Source organism: Panthera tigris, chromosome F2 (assembly GCF_018350195.1).
Source record: "Panthera tigris isolate Pti1 chromosome F2, P.tigris_Pti1_mat1.1, whole genome shotgun sequence".
Taxonomy (NCBI): domain Eukaryota; kingdom Metazoa; phylum Chordata; class Mammalia; order Carnivora; family Felidae; genus Panthera; species Panthera tigris.
In genome coordinates, this window is record NC_056676.1 from 65,774,829 (window position 1) to 65,791,543 (window position 16,715).

Below are 16,715 nucleotides of genomic sequence, written 5' to 3' on the forward strand. Positions count from 1 at the left end.
GGGATAATTAAATTCTATTTATTGTTGCTATTAATTGTGTATCTTTATTGTGTTCTTCTAAGGAATTTCGCAGAAATTGGATTTGACAACCAGGAAGCATTTCTTGAATATTTTATTTACACTTTTGCTTGAAAAATAAGGATGTATGTTAAGGCACATTATGCAACTGTTCAAAACATGTCTTGGAAATCCTATGTGAACAGGTCTGTTTTCCAAGGATAGCCACTGGATTTTATTTTTTCCCCCTTTTAGCCACCTCCTCCCTTAGTGAAAGTGATTGAAGATTTGCCTAAGAGTAAACTGAATTCTGGTGGCCTTAAGATGAAAGTCACATCAGGAAGAGTTCAGCGGCCAGCAAAATCAAGGGAAAACAAAATACAAGCCAGAATATTAAAACAAGACCTGACTGGTAATTTTGAAAATAAAGAGGTAAGAATATATCATAATTATGTTTTTGTTTGTCATGACTCTGCTGGGGACAAGATTTATGATACTTAGGCCATCATCACTCTTCCCTCTCTTAGAAGTGTTTAAGAAAGATATGAAGAGAAGAACTGAATAACTGAAATTATAATGTGCTTTCTAAACTTTTAAGTATACAGTTAGTACATGTTTATGGTTTTTAAAAAAGTCAAACAATACAGGGGCGCCTGGGTGGCTCAGTCAGCCAAGCATCCGACTTCAGTTCCGGTCATGATCTTGTGGTTCACGAGTTGAAGCCCTGCATCGCACTCTGTGCTGACAGCTCAGAGCCTGGAGCCTGCTTCGGATTCTGTGTCTCCCTCTCTCTCTGCCCCTCCCCTGCTCGTGCTCTGTCTCTCTCTCTCTCTCTCTCTCTCTCTCTCTCAAAAGTAAATAAACATTTAAAAAACATTTTTTTAAAATAGACTATTACCAGCACCCCCAGAAGACCCCCTTCTTCTCCCCTCCAGACCTTTGTCCCCCTTACCCCAAGGATCACTACTCTTCTGACTTGTAACACCATAGGTCAGTTCTGCCCTTTTTGTACTTACATAAATCAGGTCATTCAGTTTGTACTCTTTTGCGTCTGGCTTCCTTCATTCAACATTAAGTTCGATTTATGTTTGAGAAATCCATGTAGTTGTAAATCATTCACTTGTAGCTGTGCAAAATTCCATCATGTGAATAAACCATATTTTATCCATTCTGTAGTCAGTAAGCATTCGGGTAGTTTTCTAATTTTTTGTGCTATTAGAAATAGGGCTGCCACTATTCTAGTACATTCTACTACATCTCTGTGAACATAGGACACATTTATGCCGGATATAAACCTAGCAATGGAATTACTGGCTTATTAGCAATGCGCTTATTCATCTGTAGTAAGTTGTCAGTTTTCCCAAGAAGTTGATTGAAACCATGTGTATTCCCACCAAGAGCTCTAGTATTTGAGAACTCCAGTGCTCCATGGTCTCACCAGCACTTGACATTTTTCACATTAATTTTAATAACCCCTTTTTTTCTCTGAGCATTTAAAAATTGTGAAACTCGTGTAAAAAATATAACGTGTTGTCTACAGGGAAATTCATTAGAGAGCCAGTGCCTGGAGCTTTTAGTGGAAGCTGGCTATGTAGGCATTCTCTGTTTAGTACATGTCAAAATCCCAGAGTCTACATGGAAATTAGGTATTCAGCATACATCACAGCATACAAACAATTCAGGCACAGTGAGCCGCTCTTACTGGTTTTGGGGATAGTGGGAACTTTCTCGAAATCCAGGTTTCTAGGCACTAGACAAGGCCAAACCTTGAAAGTATGCCTTTCTAAGGGTAGCATTCTCAGACCTGACATGTTAACACTTTTCTGGGCATACCCAGATCCTCATTAAGAGCGTGTTACCCATGGCTTTGAAGCTCCTGTGTGCGTATCCCCACCCACATCTCTCTCCCTGTCCCAGAGATGTAACTATTGTCCTCTCTTTTGTGCTAATTATGTCCTTGATTATCTTTATAGTTTTATCATCTCTACCTGTAACCCTAAACAAAATATTGTTTAGGGTTTATTTATTATTTTTTTTACTTAAAAATTTTTTTTTAATGTTGATTTATTTTTGAGAGAGAGAGAGAGAGACAGAGCATGAGCAGGGAAGGGGCAGAGAGAGGGAGACACAGAATCCGAAGCAGGCTCCTGGCTCTGAGCTGTCAGCACTGAGCCCGATGCAGAGCTCAAACCTGCGAACTGTGAGATCATGATCTAAGCCACAGTTGGACACTTAACCGACTGAACCACCCAGGTGCCCCAGGGTTTAGTTTTAAAATGCTAAGTAGCAGGCACAAATCTAGCTGTGTAAAGATTGGACAATGTTGTTCCTATTAGTTGATGCTCTAATGAAAGAATAAGCTGAATGTTAGCTCTGAGACATGGTCTGACTACAGCTTTCCTGAGAATTTACAGGAGCCTTTTCTGGGAAAACTGTGGCCATGATCCCAGTTGACTTCTGGGAAATAAAAGAGACATCACAGTCAGGGCGTCTGGCAGAGCTCTAGTATTAGTGAAATTTGGAAATCCCACAGAAATACATCAGGGAGCAGTCTGCTTCTGAGCAACCCTCAGCCAGCGCTAAGAGTAGGGCGAAGGAGAGCCCTTGTGCACGGTGAGATGCATCTCTTCAACGATCAGTGTCAGGACCTAGAAGGGGAAGTGGGATCTTTACCCATAGATGGTCCAGATGAGAACAGATCAAACTCAGGCCAAACTCACCCGGGCATTTTATCTTTGTTTAAAAAGAGGTTGCAGTGGCAGCAGGTGTCCTGCAGATGACAAAAATGAATATATCTGTTTCACAGATCACACTGCTCCAGTCTTGCCCAGTTGCCCTCAGCGTCTGGTGCATGGCTCTCAAATGGGGATCTTCATTCGCTATCATCTTGGGTTTTCCCTTCACCCCTCTCACATTGGCATTGAACTAAGTCAGAAAGTCTGGCTTTGAGTCTTTAGCTGAGACTTATTCAGCAAGTTAGTGACCTGAACTCACAGGTTCGTGGCACTGAGCTCTGACCTTCCCATTTTCTCAAAGAAAAGAAAACAGCATCCCATCCGTTTCATTGAGTTGTTGGTATCAAATGAAGTAATCTGTGAAACTGGCTTTATAATCCAAAAATTTATGAAGTATTTTTCCATCAAGATAAAAATTGACTTAAAAGTAAGGCGGGGAGGGGCACCTGGATGGCTCAGTCAATTGAGCGTCTGACTCTTGATTTCAGCTCAGGTCATAATTTCATGGTTCGTGGGATCGAGCCGTGTGTCAGACTTTATGCTGACAGTGTGGAGCCTCCTTGGGATACTCTCTCTCTCTCTCTCTCTCTCTCTCTCTCTCTCTGCCTCTCCCCTGCTCACACTCTGTTTCAAAATAAATAAACTTTAAAAAAGACCTTCAGATTTCCATTAAAAAAAAAAAAAAGGCAAGAAGATGGAAAAAAAGAGGGAGAGGGAAGAAATCGACTGACCATTTACAGAAAAGTTTGTCAGAATTGGACCTAGAATATGTCAGGAACTTTATCTGCACACGGTATGCACACTGGAGAGAGAGAGAATAGAAAGTCTCAGATGTAAAAAAAAAATTTTTTTTACTGTGTGTTGTGTTCTGAAGTTGGAAAGCCACTGTGGGCTGTGTTACCTTTTCAGTTTTGTGATTACGTCATTTATCGACATTATTTTTTGTCTTTAAGAATGAGGTGTCAGATGGATTAAACAAAAAGCGTTTACAAATCTTATTAAAAGGCTATGGTGAATATCCAACGAAATACAGGTAAAATTTATATTCTTTTATGTGAAATCAGTTGCACCCCCCAAACTTCTCTTGGTTAAAATTCTATTTTTATTTCAGAATGTTCATTTGGCGCTCCCTGCTACAACTGCCTGAAAATCATACTGCATTTAGTAGCCTGGTGGATAAAGGTGTTCACGTGGCATTTCTCAACCTTCAGAAGAAATACCCCATCAAAAGTAGGAAACTACTCAGAGTATTACAGAGGTATGCTCAGTATATTGCAGCAGTATGGAATCTTCCTCGAGGTATTTATTAATTACGAATGGGAAGATAATAATTTTATAGTAGAGAAACTCAGCAGGTACCACCTTAGCCAAGTAGTCAAATTTAAAGTCACCAGTAGTAACACACATCAGTATGTTGCCCATAACTTTCTTGATATTCTTGCCAAACATTTATAACGTCCGTCCAAATCATGAGAAAACGTCGAGGGCCAATCTATAAAATAACTGGTATTCCTCAAAAATGTCAGTGTCCAAAAAATAAGAGACTGGGGAGCTCCCGCACTGGAAGAACCTATGGTGACTTAGCGAATGAATGCGGTGTTATATCCTAGACTGGCGAGGTGAAAACCCAGCACACAGGAAAATGGGAACAATGATAAAATCTGAATGAGTCTGATTTAGTTACTAGCATAGTACCAATGTTAAATCCTAAGTGTTGATAACTACTGTGTTTATGCAAGATGTTAACATGAGAAGAATTTGAGTAAGATATACAGGAACGCTCTACTGTTTTTGCAACTTTTCGTAAACCTGAAACTATTTCAAAACGAAAGGTTTAAAAAAAAAAAAAAGACAGACAGACAAACCTTAAAAGTATCAGAAGTAAATATGGGAGAATTGCAGTCCTAGAGTAAGGCAGGCCTTTTTTGAGCATGACATATCTAGAAGAGCTTGATATGAACAGCAATCTCTACATGTAAAAAAATTCCCCAGAGACATACATGAACCCGAGAAAGTACGTATATATACAAAACATCAGATAAATAAAAGGCTAATTTCTATATGATGTATTCGTGTAAATGAACATGGAAAGGACCAACCAATAAAAACCAAAAAGGATTGAATGTATAGTTCATAGCTGGGGATATGGTTCTTAAACATGTAAGGATGCTGTACCTCCCTTATAATAAATGCTAATCAAAATTACATTGGAGGGGTGCCTGGGTGGCTCAGTGGGTTAAATATCTGACTTTGGCTCAGGTCATGATCTCGTGGTTTGTGAGTTCAAGCCTAACAGCTCAGAGCCTGGAGCCTGCTTCAGATTCCACGTCTCCCCCTCTCTGTGCCCCTCCCATGCTCATGCTCTGTCTCTCTCTGTCTCTCAATAATAAATAAACATTACAAAAAAAATTTTTTTAACAAAAATAAAATTGCATTGGAAAAAATGTGTAAATGTGTGTATATATATATATGTATATATATATATACAACCATATTGAAATACCATTTTGCATCTAGACTAAAGGTATAAAAAGTAGGTTGATAATAAAACATGTTGGCTAGAGTGAGAGAATGGGCATCCCCTTAACTCTGCTAATGAGAACGTGAACAGACACTATTTTTGCAGAGAAGAATTTGGCACTGGCTATTGAAATTAATGCACATGTCCTTTGACTCAGCAATTCCATTTCTAGGAATTTATCCAAATCTATATTCCCACATTAAGAATGATGTAAATACCACAGTAAGCATGGCATTGGTTATAAAGGATTAGAAACAAATGCCCAGTAAGGCCACGTTAAAGAAATTAGGGTATATTTATACACAACTGTCTTGTGTATCAAAGCTCCACATATACTGATAATGAACTATTTCCAAGATACTATTTAAGCAAAAAATGCAAGGTGCAAAACAACGTTTACGTTTGTGATTTTTAAAATCACAATATTTTTTTGTAAAGTAAAGTAAAATCACTATACTTTTTGTCAAGTAAAATCACTATACTTTTAACAGTGGTTCTGGGGAGGTAAGCTACATGATAAAAGTAGGAGGGAGAATTTTCGCCAAATATCCCTTCTGCATCCAATTTTTTTTTTTAATTTTTTTTTAACGTTTATTTTATTTTTGAGACAGAGAGAGACAGAGCATGAACGGGGGAGGGTCAGAGAGAGGGAGACACAGAATCCGAAGCAGGCTCCAGGCTCTGAGCTGTCAGCACAGAGCCCGACGCGGGGCTCGAACTCACGGACCGCGAGATCATGACCTGGGCTGAAGTCGGATGCTCAACCGACTGAGCCACCCAGGCGCCCCTGTATCCAGTTTTTTATCATGTTGATATATTACATAGATAAATTTTAGTAGTAAACTGCTTCCTGGTGTGCATTTCCTTGTCTGATCCACAGAACGCTCTCCGCATTAGCTCACTGGTCTGCCATCTTTAGCGACACACCGTATCTTCCACTCTTGGCATTTCCGTTTGTAAAATTATTCCAGAACAACCAACTCATCTGTTTTGAAGTTGTTGCTACTCTCATAAGTAAGTAAGTGTGTAATAATGAAACCAAGAGTGGATCCCTGTGTATTTTTCTGCTGTCTTTGCAACTTTGCAACATTCAATAATTCTAGTGGGAAGCAAACAGAGCACAAAATGGACAGTTGGGACATTTATACATAAACTTTTTTTTTTTAATTTACAAGAGAAGTTGGATAGTTACATTTTATTTTTTATTGGCAGGGAGGAGCAGGGGGACAGAAGGAAAGAGAGAATCCCAAGCAGGCTCCACAGTCAGTGTGGAGCCTGACGCAGGCCTCAATCTTATGACCCTGGGTTCATGACCTGAGCCAAAATCAAGAGTCAGATGCTCATCTGTTTGAGCCACTGAGGGGACTCAGGATAGTTGCATTTTAGAAGATAACGTTATAGGCCGGATTTTGGTGGTCAGAAGGAAGCAGATGCTTCACTTACTGAAAGTCAGTTATTATTCATAGGATTTTAGTGAGAACGTAAAGCATTTAGCACACAGTGCCTAATGTGGCAAGTTCTGGCTGCTATCCTCATTCTCATTATTCGTACTGCGCATTTATTGAGAACTTTCTCTTTAACAGGTAGCATTCTTATTATTTTGCCTTTATTAACTTCTTTAAATCTTGCAACAGTCCTATGAGGTGGGTGTTATTATATCCTTCTTATAGTTGAGGAAACTGAGGCACAGATAGCTTAAGTTCCCCAGGGTAGGTTAGTAGCAGAACAGGGATGTGAACCCAGGCAGTCAGACTCTAGCCTGTGCTCCCAACCATTGTGTTACCAGCTCGTCTACACTGAAAACTGAATCCTTTCTTCATCTTAATATAATTGGGTCAGCTAAACAGTTGATAAACCAGATCCAATTTACATTGGTTTAACAAAAATAACCAGTTTCATTTGTATTTTAAATTATTTAAAAAGGTTTTCTTGTACAAAGGAGATAAGCACTTAACTATAACAGTAAAATTCTGAAGAGTAGAAATAAAATGATTCAAGCATATATATTGTGAATATTTTAGTATACTTTATGTTTTTTTGTTCATTTAATTACATTGCATTTGATTTGATAACTTTTTCCTGATCATTGGAGAAAATATAGGAAAATATACAAAAGAAAATTCACCAGTGTTCCTCCTCCCCATTTATAATCTTTGATAATACATTGATGAATTTCTTTTTAATGTTTTATTTATTTTTGAGAGACAGAGCATGAGCAGGAGAGGGAGGGGCAGAGAGAGAGAGGGAGACACAGAATCCAAAGCAGGCTCCAGGCCCTGAGCTGTCAGCACAGAGCCCGACGCAGGGCTCGAACTCACAGACCACAAGATCGTGACCTGGGCCAAAGCCGGACGCTTAACTGACTGAGCCACCCAGGCAGGCACCCCCATACACTGATGAATTTTTTTAAGTTTTTAATTTATTTTTGAGAGAGACAGAGTACAAGCAGGGAAGAGGCACAGAGAGAGAGAGAGAGAGAGAGAGAGAGAGAGAATCCCAAGCAGGCTCTACCCTGTCAGCACAGCCAAAAGCAGGGCTCAATCTCACAAACCATGAGATCATGACCTGAGCTGAAATCAAGAGCTGGAGCTCAAATGATGAGCCACCCAGGCACCCCTTGATGAATTTCTTGTAAGAGCATTTCCCCCAAATCATTAAATATTCTTGAAAAACATAGTTTATTCCCTGCATAATGTAATATTTCATTATACAGGTATATCATAGTTTAGTGCCAACTGCTAGACTTTTAGTTTTTCTGATAATTTTTCCATACTTAAAAGCAGGTTTTTAATTTTTATATTTTTATAATTATACTATTTTATTTAATATGTATATTTCTTTTTATAAACTTTATAAATATTTTAGTGACTATAATATTCTTTTTTTTCCCACATGATTATAATATTCTCTAATGTGAGTGTACTAGTTTGATCTGTTGTTGAACATTTAGGTTATTTTTCATTTTTACCTAAAGAAGCAGTGTGTGTTATAATGATCTTCACGTATAAATATTTACAGTATTTTCTCTTGGTCAGATTCCTACAATTGGTATTATTAGGTCATAAAATACGAGTATTCCAACTGATTCCTCAGAACGGTTTTACTAGTTTACTCTGGCAATAACACTTAGAGTTTTAAAAGGAAAAGAAGCAACTCAACAACAAAAAGACAATCCAATTTTTATATGGGCAAAGGACTTGATTAAACATTTCTCCTTAGAAGATACACAAATGGCTAACGAGTACATGAAAGGATCCTCTGGATCATTAGTCATAAAACCACACACCAGGATACCACTTTATACCTACTAGGATGGCTATAATTAAAAAACAGAAAAAAGCACAAGTGTTGGCGAGAATGGAGAAAAATTGGAACCTTCGTACACTGCTGGAAATGTAAAATGTACGTTCACTGTGGAAAATTGGCAGTTCTTCAGAAAGTTAAACATAAAATTACCATATAACCCAACAATTGGGATATACCCAAAAGCACTGGAAACAGAGCCCCAAGCAGATACTTGGATGTGAATGTTCATGGCAGCATTATTCCAAACAGCCAAAAGATAGAAACAGCCTGAGTGTCACCATCACCATCCTCATTATGTTAACATCATTGTTGTTAACAGGTGAATGGATAAACTATATCTATATATATAGTCAATGGAATATTATTCCATCATCTAAAGGAATGAAATTCTGATACATTGTACAACATGGATGAACCTTGAAAGCATTATGCTTAGTGAAATAAGCTAGGCATAAAAGGACAAATTTATATGAAATATCTCAAATAGGAAAATTTATAGACGTAGAAAGTAGATTACAGCTTACCAGGGGCTGTGGGAGGTGGAAATACGATGTTAGTGCTGAATGGGTACAGTTTCTTTTTGGAAAAGGATTTTGCAAATAGTGATGGTTACACAGCACTGTGAATATAATTGATGGCACTGAATCGTGCACTTAAAAATGGTTAAAGTGGCACATTATGTTTTACCATAAGAAAAGCTTATTATATCTAGGTAAGCGTGCAAAACTAATTTCCAGTAAAATCTTGTTACATCCCTGGAGTATGATTGTGTGCTAGGGAAATTGATTTTCTCTTCTAAACCTGAAATCTAAATCTAGAAGATCCATCATGATCAGCATGAGTAGCTGTGAGTTTTCATCAAGGGTCTCTAACTTTATTGCAAGTAAACATTTACTGAGCTCCAACTAAATGTTAGCACTGCTTGCAATATGCAGTTGTTCTGGCTTTTTAGGTTCACAGTCTACTTGGGACCTAGGGGAAAGTTTGATGGAACACGGTCACTTTGATGTCGAATTTGGAATGTTTATAAGAGTCTTCTGTAGGCACTCTTTATGGTCTTTTATGACCAAGAGGAAGTTATTGTGGTTTGGTCAGGGATCTCCACGCAGGTATTTCTCTTTATCCTGCTCCCCGTTCTGTCACTGGGTCCTCTACGCACACTCTGTTGTGGTGACACCGAGCAGAATGAAAGAAGAGAAGGCAAACAGTTTCTGTGTAAAGCAGGGTTTCCCTCGTGCCTAAATGAGAACACTGTTCTGTTGATGAAGATTTAGATACAGGAATCAGGGCTGTGTGTGTGTGTGTGTGTGTGTGTGTGTGTGTGTGTGTGTGAAAATTCCTAGCACTAGCAGTGTCTGAGACATGGTAGGTACTTAGTACATGTTGCTGAACTGCATTTTTTTCTTTTTTTTTTTAATTTATTTATGAGGGAGAGAGAGCTCATGAGCAGGGGAGGAGGAGAGAGGGAGAAAGAACCCCAAGCAGGCTCTACACTAACAGCACGGGGTTTGAGCCCACAAATTGTGGGATCGTGACCTGAGCCAAAATCCAGAGTTGGACGCTTAACCTACTAAGCCACCCAGGCGCCCCTGAACTGGATTTTTCTTTTAAAGTTAACTTAAAAGCAGCAGTTAAAGAAGTTGAAATAATGTCTTTTAAAGTTTAGTCTTTGCAAGAGTTTATTAATGCCTTAATTATTAACTCAAATTTACTTTCTAATAAATAATTGACTTCTGGCATTAGTGAGCCCTTTATAAACCATATGTATCCAAAATTCTGCTGATCGAAGCCTTCTTTTGCTAATATGAGAAAGAAGGAGATCTTATCATCATAGGATGAAATCACAACTCAATGTTTAAAGTAAAAAAATCTGAATTTAATAATTAAGGAGCACTGTGGTGGTTATTTACACTTCATTGAGTGAAACGTACTGATCTTACCAGGGTTTTTGAGAAGAATGTTTTGGGGGTTGCAGTGGTTACTTGGTGAGTTAAAGTCAGCTTTATGTTAGTTTTTTTTTTTTTTTTTTAACATTTTATTTATTTTTGAGAGAGGGAGAGACAGAGCATGAACAGGGGAGGGTCAGAGAGAGGGAGACACAGAATCAGAAGCAGGCTCCAGGCTCTGAGCTGTCAGCACAGAGCCCAACGCAGGGCTTGAACTCACGGACCGCGAGATCATGACCTGAGCCGAAGTCGGCTGCTCAACCGACTGAGCCACCCAGGCGCCCCTAAAGTCAGCTTTAGAAGCATCTTTAGCAGAATGCTTTCCACTGGCTGACTTTCAGAGGATACCGCTGTCACTGTTTGGTTTTCAAAGGTAGGTCAACTGAATAGGTTGTCATTGATGACATAGATTTAAAAACAATGCTGGGGGCTGTGGTGCGCCTGGGTGGCTCAGTCGGTTAAGCCTCCGACTTCAGCTCAGGTCATGATCTCACAGTTTGTGGGTTCGAGCCCTGTGTCAAGCACTGTGCTGACAGCTCAGAGACTGAAACCTACTTCAGTTTGTGTGTCTCCCTCTCTTTCTCTGCTGCTCCCTGACTCTCTCTCTCTGTCTCTCTCTCTCTCTCTCTCTCTCTCTCAAAAATAAACATTAAAAAAAAATTTTTTTAATTAAAATATAAAAGTGAAAACAATTCTGGTGGTTACTTGTTACCATGGCTGTGGAACAGTCATTCTTGTCCTAGTAATGGAGACGTGTTTATTCTCATATAACATTTCAAGAATAGGGATTTGATACATGCCCATTTTTTTAATGTATTGCTACTGATGCATAAGAATGTAATTTTTAACATTTCCCGTGAACTTTTCTAATTTTGATTAGGTATGAATTTGAGTAGATTTCAGGAGATTGGCACTTAACATTCATCACATTTAATGAAGACTTAAAAAGGAACCTTTTTTAGAAGGGTCATTTTGTTAACCAGGAGAAGCAGGAAGCAGAGTGCCGTGTGGTGAGGATCAGGAATACTTTGGGAAGTTTTGTTTGTTTTAATGGACACTTTGTCATTGACCGCTCTCATTTGGAGAAATTGGCCAGTTCTATAGACCTAAAATACTAAGCTAACATGATGGAACTTTAAAATCGATTATTCTAGAATTTAAAGAGTTGTCATGTTTTCTTTATTAATGGGCATATTAAGGACATAAAGAGTGGATACATTTAAGAATTACAAAGTCCTCTGATAATACAGAATGGTAAAGATAAATTTCCCATTTTTTTCTTCATAGTCAATTGGTGTCAACACTGGTTTGAATATTTTCCTAATCCTCCTATCAATATTCTCAGTATGATAGAAAATGTTCTGGCATTTCACGACAAAGAACTACTGCAGCATTTCATAGATCATGATATAACTTCCCAGGTAAGAAGTAAAAGGTTTTTAGAATAACATGACTTATTTTGGAAGCTCACATTGGTTCTGGTATAAATATAGCAGTATTTTCTTGAACGTATATAATAAAAGACCGGTCACCTCTTATATTTTGGAATAAAGAATGGAATAAAAAGTATTCCATTCTTTTTCTCCATTAAACTGCTCTCCTAAAAATCTATAAAGAAGGGTCCATAGTGAGGTAGTTCTTTTCATAATTGTTTTTGATATAACGATTTTAATAGCTACATCAAATGTAAGAGAGTATTAGCAGTGAATGACTTACGGCTTTTCTGTAGAAGACTGATCAATTTTTCCTTATTGATTGTAGCTGTATGCATGGCCTCTTCTTGAAACCGTTTTTTCAGAAGTACTAACAAGAGAGGAGTGGCTAAAATTATTTGATAATATCTTTTCCAACCATCCTTCATTCCTCCTGATGACTGTCGTGGCTTACAACACATGTTCCAGGGCTCCTCTGCTCAACTGCAGTCTCAGAGATGATTTTGAGGTAAATATCCTTGTTCTCAAGCAGCAGTTCTCAACTTTCATGTATTTCAGTTGAAAACTCCATTCGCTTATTGAGTACCTGTTGCACGTCCGGCGCCCGTGGAACGTGGTAAACAGTGGAGAGCAAGTTATATCACATCCTCACCCTGACGTAGTTGGTAGATAATTCAACAGACAGTTACAGCAGACTAACTGTCTTAAAATCATCCCTTTAGAAAACAAACTTGGTAACACTGGAATTTAGTGCTTGTTGCCTACGGAAAGGATGTTTAACAGTTGGGTCGTTGTTAATTCTGTGCGTGGTTTTATCAGCGATCCATCTGGTCCGTGACAATCTGCATGCTTATTACACACACATACAAAGTGGTAACTAGGAGAATTCTGAGACTTGGCCGGAAAGTTGCTTGACAGCATTAGAGGAGGTTTTTAAAGGGGGAGGTTTTTTCGGTAGACGGGATGAATTGGGTTTGTTTGTTACTTATTTTGTGGTTCCCGTCAAACTTTATTTTTACTTAATGTTTGCAGGATACATCCATGTATGTATGTTAGAGTTCGGACCTGCCAGCAGAACAAGTTAATGTGGAAACAGTTCAGATGTGTTTAATGAATCAAGCTAATTTATCTTCAGTTTTATTTATTTTGGATTTTGAAGGGAAAAGAATGCAAGCAGAAAAGTTTATTCCATTGTTGGGTGAAGCATTCTTCTTCTGATACAAAGGAAGCCTTTGGTTTGAGTTCAGATTTTCAAAGTATTATTTCAAATGTTTGGTTTTGAAATTTTATTTGACTTTGAAAATATGAAATTGGATCTTCATTTTAAAACTTAGGATAAGAAAAGCTTCAGCGAATTTGCCAAAAAAGAAAGAAAGGCAGTAGGAAGGGAGGAAGGAAGAAATCCTCCTAAAGATAAATTCACATTTACTTTTTAAACTCTTGTTTTAATTCTACGTCATAATGGCTTTGTTAGGTAAATCTCAACTTAAACACAAAATTTTCTTACAGTATTTTTTTCATCATCGGAATAACCTGGATATAAGTGTTGTGATTAGAGAAGTTTATCATCTCATGGATACCACTCCTACCGATATTCATCCGAACGGCAAGCTTGATGCTTTTGTGGCGTTGACGAAAGGGCAATATCCAGTATTTAACCAGTATCCAAAGTTTATTGTGGACTATCAGACACAGGAGCGAGAACGAATAAGGAATGATGAGTTGGACTTCTTAAGGGAGAGGTAATCATAGAACAGTTGTTCTTTGTGTGATAGAAGCAAAATCTGTTAAAAATACAGACAAGAAAATTTTTTGTAAGAAACACATGTAAATTATTAAGTATTTGTGTAAAATCAGAGTTTGAAGGCTAGAAATATCTTTAAAGATATTTAATTCTTGCATATAGAAGTAAAATAATGACATTTTGATCTGGTATACATTTTGTGTTTTAGTTGTTCTTGGATTTTAAGTTACTCCGTTTTCTTTGCATTTTTTTGTGAGACTTGTGTAGGGCGTCCTTTTCAATGCTTTTTTTTTTTTTTAAGTTTATTTATTTTGAGAGAGAGAGAGCGTGTATGCATGCAAGAGAGAGTAGGGGAAGGGCAGGGAGAGAGGAAGAGAGAATCCCAAGCAGGCTCTGCTCTGTCAGCGTGGAGCCTGATGTGAGGCTCGAACTCACAAACTGTGAGATCATGACCTGAGCCGAAATCAAGAGTCAGACAATCAGCCAGTCGAGCCACCCAGGCGCCCCCTTTTCCATGTTTTCTACTACTTTAATGAGCTAAAATTTCATTTGTAAAAGTGAAAGGCAGTAATTCAAGGTCTCAAAGGGAAATAGTAATTTACCCTTTCATAACCACACATGCATATTGGGGTCTTGTTTGCATCTTGATATAATAATAATATTATCTATTTAAGGCAGATGGTTGAAGATATGCAAGCTGAAGTAGACCAGCAAAGAGTTGAAGATGAAGCTTGGTACCAAAAACAAGAACTACTTCGTAAAGCTGAGGAGACAAGGAGAGAAATGCTCTTACAGGAGGAGGAGAAGATGGTACAGCAGAGACAGAGGTGTGTGTCGATCATTTCGCAAAACTCTGGACATGGGAGTCAGTTGGATGATTTTTACTTTCTTGTTTCTATATACAACATTACCCAGCCATGGCATGCCCATTAAGCAAATATTCAAGTTAGTAAAAAGATACCTGCATATACCACATTTCAAAAAATTGGCATATAGTGAAATGTAATTCCAAAACTACATTGAAGATAACTTTGCACTGATTTTTCAGACGTAATACAAGATCTAATGTTCCTTGGAGGACATTATGAGAAACACCATTGTACTGTAGGCAGAAATGCTTTGTAATACAGCGCTGGATAAATCACCTTTAGGGGAGTATAATTTTGAAAATTATGTTTTAAACATATCTGTGTGACTTGAAAATTGGAACATAGGGGCGCCTGGGTGGCTCAGTCGGTTAAGTGGCTGACTTCGGCTCAGGTCATGATCTCGCGGTCCGTGAGTTCAAGCCCCGCGTCGGGCTCTGTGCTGATAGCTCAGAGCCTGGAGCCTGTTTCAGATTCTGTGTCTCCCTCTCTCTCTGCCCCTCCCCTGTTCATGCTCTGTCTCTCTCTGTCTCAAAAATAAATAAACGTTAAAAAAAAAAAAAATTAAAAAAAAAAAAAAAAAGAAAATTGGAACATAAAAGGATTATCTCATTATGCATTTCATGCGTTGGAGGCCAGAGGAAGATGTATTAAATGCTTATTCAAAAGTATATTCATAAAACAAAATGTTTAAACTAAGATTATGGGATGAGCATTAAGACTATGCCAAATTGTGGGGAAACTCACTTCTGTAACTGTTTACTTATTTTTACTTTTGATTGGGACTTCATGAAACCGATTTCACGTGTGGGTTAAAAAGAATGACTGAACTGAGCAGTAACGTGCTCCTAAAATTCTGAAAGAATAAGCATACATAATCTTTGGTAACACTGGAGCGTTTTTTGGCATTCTTCCTTCAGATAAAGGATATCGATTATATTGAGATGATCTGAGTAGACCTGTTAGGAACTTTTAAATATGAAAAGAATAGCCAGTTGTGTTTGGACCGCTTGTCATTTTCACAAATGCAGACATGGGCGTCGTTTGTTCTGTGTGTGTGTGTGTGTGTGTGTGTGTGTGTGTGTGTGTGTGTGTATTACTCCTGGAGCTGTGTGTGGTACAACAGCAGCTACGCTGGGGATGTGGGCCAGAATGGGGGGCAGGCCTTTCGTTGTTGCAAAACGTAGCATTTTTCCATTTAAATCCACATTGGGAAATGTTTTCATGCTTTCCTCTTGACGTATTTTGTGTTTAAGACTAGCTTCTGTGAAAAGAGAGCTGAGAGCGAAGGAAATGCACTTACAAGATGCTACAAGAAGGCGCTTTCTGAAGCTTCAGCAAGATCAGCATGAAATGGAACTAAGAAGACTGAACGATGAAATCGAGAGAAAGGTTCATGATTCTTCTCTTAGTACCCACACATGATCTCCATTCACTCTCACTCAAATGTCATGACCACCTTCAAGTTAAAGGTTATTGCCAGGTTATTCATCCACAATGAATACTAAATAGACCCTTTGATTTTATTTACTTTTCCCCTCAGCTTTTCCTGATCTCTTTCATTAATAGTTTTAAGTTTTCAGAAATGTCAAGAAAATTAGTCAATTTGACTGGTGTCCTTGATGACTATTTCTCTAAAAATAGAAGAATCAGTTAACCACTAACTGAAGTAGGGGAAGTACTCTTTTTTAATATAAAAATGTACACATGGCCAGTTTAAGAAAATTTCCATTATTAAATACATGGAGTCAAAAATAGACCTCTCTCCTACTTTCTCTCATTTTGTCCCCAGAAATAAAATGAGAAAATGGATATATATCTTTTTCTTTTAAAGATTTAAAAAAAAATTTTTTTTTTACGTTTTATTTTTTATATTTGAGAGAGAGAGACAGAAACAGAGAGCAAGCAGGAGAGGGGCAGAGGGGGACAGAGACAAAATCTGAAGCAGGCTTCAGGCTCTGAGCTGTCAGCACGGAATCTGATATGGGGCTCAAACTCACGAGCAGTGAGATCATGACCTGAGCCGGTCAGACACCCAACCAACTGAGCCATCCAGGCGCCCCAAAATTTTATTTTTAAGTAATTGCTATACCCAACACGGAGCTCAGACTCACAAACCCTGAGACCAAGAGTCTCATATGCCACTGACTGAGCCAGCCAGGCACCC

At 38.3% G+C, this 16,715-nt stretch overlaps 1 protein-coding gene across 4 annotated transcripts in view; it reads left to right on the forward strand.

Annotated features, from left to right (window-relative positions):
- Positions 1-16,715, forward strand: part of TBC1D31 (TBC1 domain family member 31) — an 80,667-nt gene that overhangs the window by 40,261 nt on the left and 23,691 nt on the right. For 3 of the 4 annotated variants that reach the window (XM_042973688.1, XM_042973690.1, XM_007076819.3), the window contains 9 exons: positions 253-429; positions 3,686-3,765; positions 3,844-3,990; positions 6,134-6,267; positions 11,793-11,926; positions 12,267-12,446; positions 13,448-13,680; positions 14,357-14,509; positions 15,805-15,940. In XM_042973688.1, the coding sequence (XP_042829622.1) occupies positions 253-429; positions 3,686-3,765; positions 3,844-3,990; positions 6,134-6,267; positions 11,793-11,926; positions 12,267-12,446; positions 13,448-13,680; positions 14,357-14,509; positions 15,805-15,940 (1,374 nt within the window). Of the gene's footprint in view, positions 1-252; positions 430-3,685; positions 3,766-3,843; positions 3,991-6,133; positions 6,268-11,792; positions 11,927-12,266; positions 12,447-13,447; positions 13,681-14,356; positions 14,510-15,804; positions 15,941-16,715 lie in introns of those variants that run through there. The other variant, XM_042973691.1, reaches the window with a different exon arrangement.